Source organism: Corapipo altera, unplaced genomic scaffold (assembly GCF_003945725.1).
Source record: "Corapipo altera isolate COAL_440 unplaced genomic scaffold, ASM394572v1 343, whole genome shotgun sequence".
NCBI classification, from domain to species: domain Eukaryota; kingdom Metazoa; phylum Chordata; class Aves; order Passeriformes; family Pipridae; genus Corapipo; species Corapipo altera.
Genome location: NW_020884913.1, coordinates 3,608,293 through 3,617,512, shown reverse-complemented (window position 1 = coordinate 3,617,512; position 9,220 = coordinate 3,608,293). Strand labels below are relative to the sequence as shown.

General features: G+C 46.5%; 1 protein-coding gene across 2 annotated transcripts; it reads right to left on the bottom strand.

Moving 5' to 3' along the window:
- Positions 1–1,070: 1,070 nt before the first annotated feature.
- TMEM100 (transmembrane protein 100) lies at positions 1,071–8,481 on the bottom strand. Of its 2 annotated transcripts, none has more exons than XM_027654707.1 (3): positions 8,303–8,481; positions 5,435–5,621; positions 1,071–2,332 (listed from the first exon to the last, which is right to left on the bottom strand). In XM_027654707.1, the coding sequence occupies exon 3, from the start codon at positions 2,268–2,270 to the stop codon at positions 1,866–1,868; it is 405 nt and encodes a 134-aa protein (XP_027510508.1). In that variant the 5' UTR covers positions 2,271–2,332; positions 5,435–5,621; positions 8,303–8,481; the 3' UTR covers positions 1,071–1,865. The 2 variants fall into 2 exon arrangements, with proteins under 2 accessions (XP_027510508.1, XP_027510507.1); XM_027654706.1 differs by having other exon boundaries at positions 8,308–8,481.
- Between the last annotated feature and the right edge of the window lie 739 nt (positions 8,482–9,220).

Below are 9,220 nucleotides of genomic sequence, written 5' to 3'. Positions count from 1 at the left end.
CAGCAGGAAAGCTTCCTGCCGTGATTAAGTTTGGGGCTATGGAAGTGCTAAAATGTGTTGTCAGCTTTCCTCTGATGCAAGTGATTTTATTATAGCGTCTGGTAACCACGGAGTGTGGCAACGCAAATACTGACCCCAAACATCCCCTCCCCGCACATATAGGCCTGCTCTATTTAAAAACACGGAGTGCACTTTGCAAATCCGGGGATAAGTTATGGATGTAACAAGCTTAAAGTGTGGAGGGCAGAGGAAATGGCGGCACCTGAGCCAGGATGCCTGGGTGGTTTCGGCGGGAGGAGCGCGTGGATCCGGGATGACCTCCAGGAGGAACCCCCTGCGGCACCTGCTTGGCAGGTGTGCTCTGCAGGGACATCACCACAGCCCTCGTGGCTGCCAGAGCCTCTGGAGGGCAAAGAGGAGGCACGTTAGCACTGGCCTTGCTCACTGTGGCAGTGGAAAGCAAAAATCACATCCAGCCCTTTGGAGTCTGGAGATAGTAAGGGGGAAGAGGACTTCGTGCAGCTCCTCTGGCTTCTGACACCCTCACACAGGCCAGGGTGGAAATCTGTGACTCAGCTCACTTGTCCTTTAAGATATAGACAAAGAAATAATGTTCTGGTTTGCTTCAATTTGGGACCAGCCCCTCAATAATTCATTAACTGAGAAAAGCCAGAAGACCTCTAGAAACGAGAGTTACAGAATGAGCATCTCAGACACACACCAGGGACACCTGGCACCTGCTTTTCATAAAGATTCATCATCCCAAAGCTCAGTCAGCAAACACCAAACACATGGCTTTGCTTTCATGAGTAATTAATAGCTGTGTTTCAAACTGACTGTGCCAGCGTCTGCAGAACTGACTGCTATGATTTTTCAATAACTGAGCTGGTATGCAGAGGGATGGGCTATCAAACCAAAGTCCACAGGCTACAGAGATTTTTGGAAGAGATCAGCAGTGCATGTGTTCACAGTTATTGTCACAGGGGTTGTTCTACAAAAATAGAATCATAGAGCAGTCAGAGTTGAAGATACAGGCTATCTTGACAGCAATAAAGATTTTTCTAAAGGTCTAGCAGCACTGAATATTATTTTAATGAAATTTACTTTTTAATTTTATAGCAAAATAATCAAAAGTGCTAAACCTGTCACTTTAATTTACAAAAAAAGTCTCATGTTTTAAGCTATAATCATACCTCGTTATTCAGGTTAGACAATATAATTACACATTTCTACTTATTTCTATTCAATAGGAAAACAAAATTAATATTAGTTGTTTTAAAAAAGGGGGAAAGTACCACAGATATTGCGAAGGGAAAGTTACATAAAATATAAGAATCAGCTTATTGAGCAAACTGCAGTGTGTTCTTATTGCCTTCTTTTTTTGTTTTTGTTTGTTTGTTTGTTTGTTTGTTTCTGAGCTACAGTTTAAGTCCCAGGTACTCTGACCATAAGCTTGTAGTCACTTCAAATGCTGTGACTTCTCCCTTGGTCAAATGTCACAGTGTGTGTTTAAGGAGATCTCTGGCATGTCAAGTCAGTTCAAATTATTTTCTCAGTTCCCACAGGTTCCCTTTCCAACACGATCAGCATGTTGGAGAACGCAGTTAGGATGGTTGCAGTTATGATGACAAAGTTTTCTGTGAAGGAAAAGTGGTTTTTCCTCCGTCTTGGAAAGAATCACTACCAAGTCTGCAGTAAGAGAATATCAAGAGCACTTGCAGAGTTAAGGGTATTTCTTAATCCATTCCATTTCCATTTCCACTCATTTCCACAGTTAAATTAAAACCTGCAATCTCTCCCACTGATAAATAGCCAAGCTGACTTACAAAGGCTCTGCCTTCTGTCCAGCCTTCTCCTGGTTGTCTTTAACCAAACAAGGTTCGCTGATTTGCCACGAGCGCTGTCTGGCTCTCCCGCCTCTTGGCTTTCTTGTTTTGCTGCCTGATTTTCCAGCACACTGCACTGGAAGCCAGCAAAAGGAGTCCTGATGACAGGAGGACCAACCCAAACACGGAGATGATGGATCCATGGGAGTTGAAGCTGTATGCCACGGCGGTGACCACGATGCCAGCTATGAGGATGACCACTCCGAAGGGCACCGTGCAGCGGTAGCAGGAGAGCTCTGCTCCCCCCGTGGCTGCTGTCAGCTGGCACTCACTGACCAGGGGGATGGTGGTGACCACACAGTCATTGTTGTTGCTCTTCTCCGTGGTTACAGAGTCAGGATGCTTTGGGGAGCCCAGGATCTCTTTAATAGGTTCGTTTGTCATCTTGGTTGCCTTGAGTCGGGCAGTTCCTAGGCTAGAGCAGGCTCTGCTGAGCTCGGGCGGCGCTGCGGAGAGAAGAGCACGAGTTCAACCAATAATCACCAATTACTGCTCTGTGACACGTGGGTGATCCCAAGAAGAACTGTGATCCCACCTGGGATCACAAACAACCAGACACTCAGAACCCACAAGGATTTATGCACAAGATCAGTAGTGACACTACTGGTTGTGGAGGATTAGAATCAAGTAGTCATCGATATGTGCCTATGTTCTAGAAAGAACAGAGTCACAGACCAAGACAGACACCAATCTTGAAGTGTTGTGAGCCAAATCCTATTTTAGGTTACATCCTGAAGTCAGCATTTCTGGATGTAATTTAGGTTTCAATGGCACTACATTTTCTCAGACAGAGGTGAAGTTCACAGTCTGATTTGATTTTTTGCCTTTTCACACTGTTTATATATACACCTAAACACACACGTTACATGGATTTACTCCAATGCACATCACAGTACTGTGGGCAAGCACGGGCCCAGCAAAAACCAGGATGAACAGTGAGCCTTTTCTCAACACAAGTGCTACTTAGGGAAACAATTCAAATGGCCATGACAAAGTGTGGATGTTGGGGAGAGTGGGGATGCAGAAAGTTTCCTGCACTGAGCACAGCTCAAAGCTGGTGAACCTCCCATTGTAGCAACTTCAGTGCCAGCCTGACAGCTTGCCATTTACACTGGCTTCATGCAAAAGTAATGAAGCCGTGAAACCACATCCCTGTAACCGTGTGGGAGGGAGTTTTATATTCATATTCACTCCTCTCAGTTACAGCATGTTGTTTTCCCCCTGTCTCCATAGTGTAAACACACTCTCAGTCCTACACACAGCAAGCACAGTTTGACTGCATCTGCATTATGAGGCAAATACCTTCTGGCTCCATGGAGCCAGCGTGTAACTGGAGTCCACCTGATCAGGGGAGGATGAGCCCACGGCTCTGCACTGCTGCAGGCTGCCTTCACAGCCCTTGGCCCTCTCACTGGGGCTCTCGTGGTGTGGGGCCACCCTGGGGCCTGCAGTGACCTCTGACAACGCCAAGGCTGCCACTGCTGTGCTGCTTTAGAGCAGGCTGTGTGCCCAGTGCACCCCAACATGTGCAAAAGAGGCTCGAACGCTGAGGAACCACTAATTCTCCTGCTGCAGATAGCTCCCTCCACCACTCTGGTGTGGGCTGTGTAGCTTTTGCTTTCACGAGCAGCATGATATGCAGCTCAGAGAACAAGGAAGAGCGTTGGCAATGCCGTAATGCTTTTATCACTTTTATCACCTTCACATCTGTGACTAGGAAGTTAATTGCCAGATACTTGTATTCTCCTTTTCCTTTCCCACCACTCCACCCTTGTTGCTAAGATATATTCGTTCATTGTGGAGAGCCCTTGGTTTTATATCTCAGCACCTCCTATAACTGACCGTGGGTTTTGAGAGACAGAGGATTTCACTGCTTTTAAGCACAGGCACAAACAGGCTTCACGCTGTTTCTATTCAGAAAGTTTGTATCTGAGTCTCAAGCCCTCATGAGAGAAGGACAGTTCAGATCTGGTTTGCCAAAGCTGTTCTAGTGCTCTATGGAGGAGTGCTCAGCACACAGCCACACAACCCTGAGCACACACTGTCAGCACCAGGGGCCACGGGCACACACCGGAACACTCGGAACACCAAGAAAGGCTTTTTCAAGTGTGAGTGGTGACTGAGCAGGTGGCCCAGAAAGGTTTTGGAGCCTCCATCCTTGGAAGTATTCCAAAGCCACCTGGACAGTCCTGGGCATCCTTCCTTAGGTGACCCTGCTCGAGCAGGATGGGGTGGACCAGACAGCCTCCAGAGTCCCCTTCCAACCACAACCATTCCATGATTCCATGAGCTTCTGTCAGAGCACTTGCTGCCTCCAAGGGCAGGAAGGAGACTTGTTCAGTGCTTATCAGAAAAGCAAATATATCTGTGCTGACACCTTAGATATCCTAAATTCTCCTAGGTTCTGTTGCTTTGTTCTTTGAATCATAACATGATTAAGTACCTTTTATATCAGAGAGGAAGAGCCCAGGAAAGCCATGGGTTTGCTCTAGAGTGCCATTGATCTCTTCCCACAGGGATCTGAACCCAAGTTCTGCATTTTCAATAATGACTTACGTGGCAGTGGGACTTACACTGGTGCCATCATGTTGCTGCATTATTTATCTATAAAACGTTACAGGAGTTCAGCACAATATAAGAATGTGGCCCCCAAATGCAACCTTTTTCTTTGATCTTACCATTAGCCATATTCAATTAGTTTAACATGTTATTATTAAAGTTGAGGTAGTAAAAATAACAATTTTCCATATAAAAGATCTACTGGTACCAATACCCTGTAATAACTTCAAAAGTTCAGATACTCTAACAGTCACAGAAATAGGGAAACTTCTTAATAACTTGAAAAGGCTTTGGACTAGGTTCATAATAAACATTATTATTCTGAAAAACTGCAACATTCATTCAAAGTATATTTACTCCTGTCTCTAAAGTCATTGTCCCTCTGCTTCAGATACATCCCCAATGAGCAGTTAAATATCTTAGATATCTTGTACAGACACTTATGAAGAAAGAAGATATGTTTATACAGTTGAAACTAACAGGAATTAGAAAAAAAATCCTATAAACTACCAAAATTAGGACAATGGCAAAATACCTGTTGACTTCTGAGGAGCACAGTTCTTGCATGAAATAGGATGCAAGCAGAGGAGCATTCACACAAAACAAATAAACAAGCCTCTATTGAAATCCTTTTAAGTTAAATAAACAGCAGAACCTATTTGAAGTGTGAGTAAAGGTATTCAGCCCTAGAAAAAAGGGCACTGGATCCTCATTGCCAGCAAAGTCAGTTCTGACTTACGCCAACAGGTGATTTGGTTCAAGTTTCAGGGTAAGAAATTTAGGCAAAGATACCCGGCAGCACCAGCATCCTCTGACTAATCATACCACAAGTACTGTCTTAAGGAGCTACTTGGGGTTGAAGGAAGAATGTGCTTCTGTGGCAATCCGTGGCCAACACTGGGTAATGGGGAGAGGAAATTTTTAGCCACTAATAATTATAAGTTGACATTTACTGAAAAGATGTGAAATCCATCAGCATGCACACCTACCAGGTCCATGAGAAATCCATGGGAACAAATCCTTGTCTCAAAAGCAGAGGGACACTGCTGAAGATGTCTCTTTGTGTCAGTTCAAGGCAGAGTCAGGCAGCAGAAAGGACTGCTCCAGGCTTTGAAGTGTCAGATTTTGCTGAATGATGAATTGGAGATGACAATATTCTAGCATGGAAGTTTCCTCCTACAAGAAAAGTTGTTGGATTTTTGTCAGCTTCTTAAGAATAAGACTCCTGCTTGGAAAAGCTCCCACTGTATGCTGACTCCTGCTCCCAACCTAACGGCAGCAGGAGATGTTCTCCCTCTGGCTCTCCTCTTTTCTTGGCAGCAGCCACCCATGTCTGGCCCTAAATAACATTTTCCTTTGATGATGTGACGTCTCGATAATGAGTATCATAGCCCAGGCAAGTCCCCCAGAAAGAGCTAGGCAGGAAAAGGTAATGCACATGAACTTCTGCAGATAAAAATCTCATTTAACCTCATTTCTATTGCTCACTTCACCTCTGTGAATAACAACTCAGAATACCTGGGGGTTGGTGTTTTCCATGTGTCCAGTTTCTTTGAGCAAATCACTCCATCTCCTGACTCCATAAACTGGCCATGACAACACACTTCCCACTAAAAAGAACCCTTTTAAAACTATCCTACTATAACAAAACCCAAGTAATACGATCGCAAAAACTCTTCTCAGAAAAAAAAAGGCAAACTAACAGAGTCCAAGAACCCACTGTAATAAACGTAACTCCATAATATTTATCATTGTTCATTTCTGTTATTACTGGATTTTTTTAACACAAGATTCATAACTCAGAGAGGGACAAGGTGGAATCTGCAGCAGGGCAGTGTGAGGACTGCAGAGAGCAGAGCGATGGAAATTGTTATCAACTGCAGAAACAGCTGTGAAACCAGCAGGCAGCTGGGCAAAACTGACCAAGCAGCAGAGATTTATGTTGCTAATCTTATTTGACATTCCCTTTCTATATGTGCATGATTATGGAAGATTATTTCCACCCTCAAATAGGAGTTCTAAGTGACAACGAGAGCAAATTCAAGAGAATAAGTCTGTATAATGATAAACTTTAAGGGCTTTTCTCTTTTTAAGTTATTTAGACCATACTAACATTTCACTAACACAAACATTTACAGGCACAAACTGCTGCTGTTCTCAGGGGATCCTTGGAATAAACCTGTGACATAGCTAAAGTATATTTAGCTGATTATTGAACTTAGCTAATAATAAGGAAGTCTCCTTGCTTGTCTCCTTGACTATATTCCTGTACACACCACCTAGCAATTAGTTTAACTTTCTGAAAAGTTTGGAGGGCAATGCAGGAAAAAAACCCACTTTAAATAAAAAATCTAAATTACATTAAAACAAACACACACCTTGGAAATGTACTTGCAGCCAACTTCCACTCAGATCACAGAAAGGTTACGTTTGTTTGAAAAGCTCTTCCTAGAGCAATTGTGCCCCCTAAGCCACTCTGCCAGCATCTTGCTTTGAAAAGATTAATTGCTCTGTCAGTTCTTTATTTGCATTTATTCTTGACTACACACAGTTTAGGTAATTTTCTTAAATTAATATCTTTATCAAAAATCCTGATTGACAGAGCAGCTTTTCAGAGATGAGATTTCTTCTTTTCCACTTCCCTCTCTCACCACAAACCTGAGAATCAGAAACACACGAAACCTACACATGAAGCTTCCAATATTTTAACTCAGAATCATTTCAATGTGGTGCTTTCTCAGGAGCTTCCCACATAAGGAATATCTCTGTGCAAGGGCAAAGAGATAACATTGTTCAGCCACTACAACCCTTTCCCCTTTTTTTGCATTTTACTCAGAACCAGCAGGTCACATTTGAGTTTTCTGCCTCCAGGCTCTGGACCTGATTCTCTCTAGTTTGCACACTACTTCAGACAACCTTTTTGCTTATGTAAAATTCCAATAAATCATAATGCTTACACTTCACAATTGGTTATGCATTAAAGTGACTATGGAAAACAGTGCAAGGAGTCCTCCTGTACCGAGAGAAGAGCCAGAGTTCATTTGGAATCCAACAGACTATAGTAACCCTCAACACAGTCCCTAAGCTCTTCTCCAGGTGAACATTCCTGGAAACACACAACTAGAATTTGTATTTACCAGACTCGAGGATCAGGGTCTAAGCCAAAGGGGCAGGAGAACACACCACCTCCATTGCCTGAGCCGCAGGATGCAGTAAAATTCTCTCACCGAGTTTTTACGTAAAATAATGACCAGATTTAAGCTCACACCTTTTTCGTCTTTCCGACACAGCTGAGGGGTAGGATGGGAGCCAACCAAACCCCTCCACAAACGGACTTTTGCCATCTGCAAACCGCAAAACTTTCAAACGCTCCCATAACACACAACACACACACACACCTGGGGTAAAACCCTGCGTGTCACGCCTGTCCCCGAGCACCTCTGCGAGAGAGCAGGGACGGGAACAGGCGGGGAGAGCCTTGTGCACCCTGTCTGCCCGTAACCCCTCCGGGCACCGAGCGGCACCGGGAACCCCCGACCTGCCACCGGGGCAGCGGCTCCGGCTGCGGGGACCCCGAAGCTGCGAACAACCGGGAGAGCCCTTTGCCACGGCCGGAGCGGGTCCCGCAGTGTCCGAGCAGCCCCAGCTGCCCCGGAGAACCGGGAGCCGGAGCCCCGCGGGCACCGGGAGCCGGCGGGGGCGCGGCCGCGGGTCCAGCGGCTGCGAACCGAGCCGTGCTAAGCCAAGCTGAGCCGTGCCAGTCCATGCCATAGTACAGGCTAGCGTGCCACAGTGTGCCGAGCATGCCGTGCCTTGCCAAGCCGAGCCTTGCCGAGCCGAGCCTTGCCGAGCCGTACCTTACCTCCTGGCCGCCGGGCGGGACTGCGGCGGCCGCCAGCCCGCAGGCAGCGTAAGAGGGGATGCAGCTCGCTCGCTGCACAAGGGACTGTAAACAAAGTTCTCGGTGAGAGCGAAACAATTAAGGGACCGGAGCAAACTCAGCCGCGGGCGGGGCGGCAGCGGGACGTTCTCCCGGGTGCGGGGGGGGCCGGGAAGGCTGGGGAAGGCTGTCCGGGGCTGGGCAGGGCACGGAGCCGGCCCTCCTCCCTCCTCCGTGCTCGGCTCACACGCCCGGCTCAGGGATGCGCACGGCGGGGACGCGCCTGGTTCCCGCTCGGCACCGCGGGGAGGCTCCGCATCGCGCCCCGGCCGCGACAGGTCACACACGCGGGGCGTGGGACAGCGTTCCCCGGAGCTCCCCAGCCTTCCCCTGCCCTCCCTGTCCTCCCGCACACCCACCACCACGCGGGGGGTGCGGCCACATCCCCTCTGGAGCGGTGCGGGTGAGGGTCACCGCCCGTCCTGAGCCGCGCCGGGTCACTTGAAAGCACAGGCCATAGCGAATTCCAGATGAACTCCCAGTTCGACTGCTCAGGAATTACATGAGGAGGAGCATAGTTTTGGGTTACATTCTTAGGGGATAAAGTTTTGTGTATCATTTAGAAATATTTTAACTGGCTTTTCTAAGCTTTAATCGCTCGTTTCTGCGGCACATCAAATACTGCAGGGGTTTGGAGTGGATGGATGTGGGTGGGTGTTATTTTTTTTTACCATGATTCCTGTTATTTCAGATAAAAAGCAGACAAATTATGCTCTTAAGTCTCGTAAAGGACGTGTTTGAATTTTGCGGTTAAGCTTACCCGAAGTTTATATTTAAAAGGCACTATTTTATCAATGATTGATAAAAGAGCAGTGCAGCAGATGTATTTAATCAG

What these genes read in the sequence shown, in the direction of transcription:
- TMEM100 (XM_027654707.1), bottom strand. Translation starts at nt 2,270, where the DNA reads ATGACAAACGAACCTATTAAAGAGATCCTGGGCTCCCCAAAGCATCCT.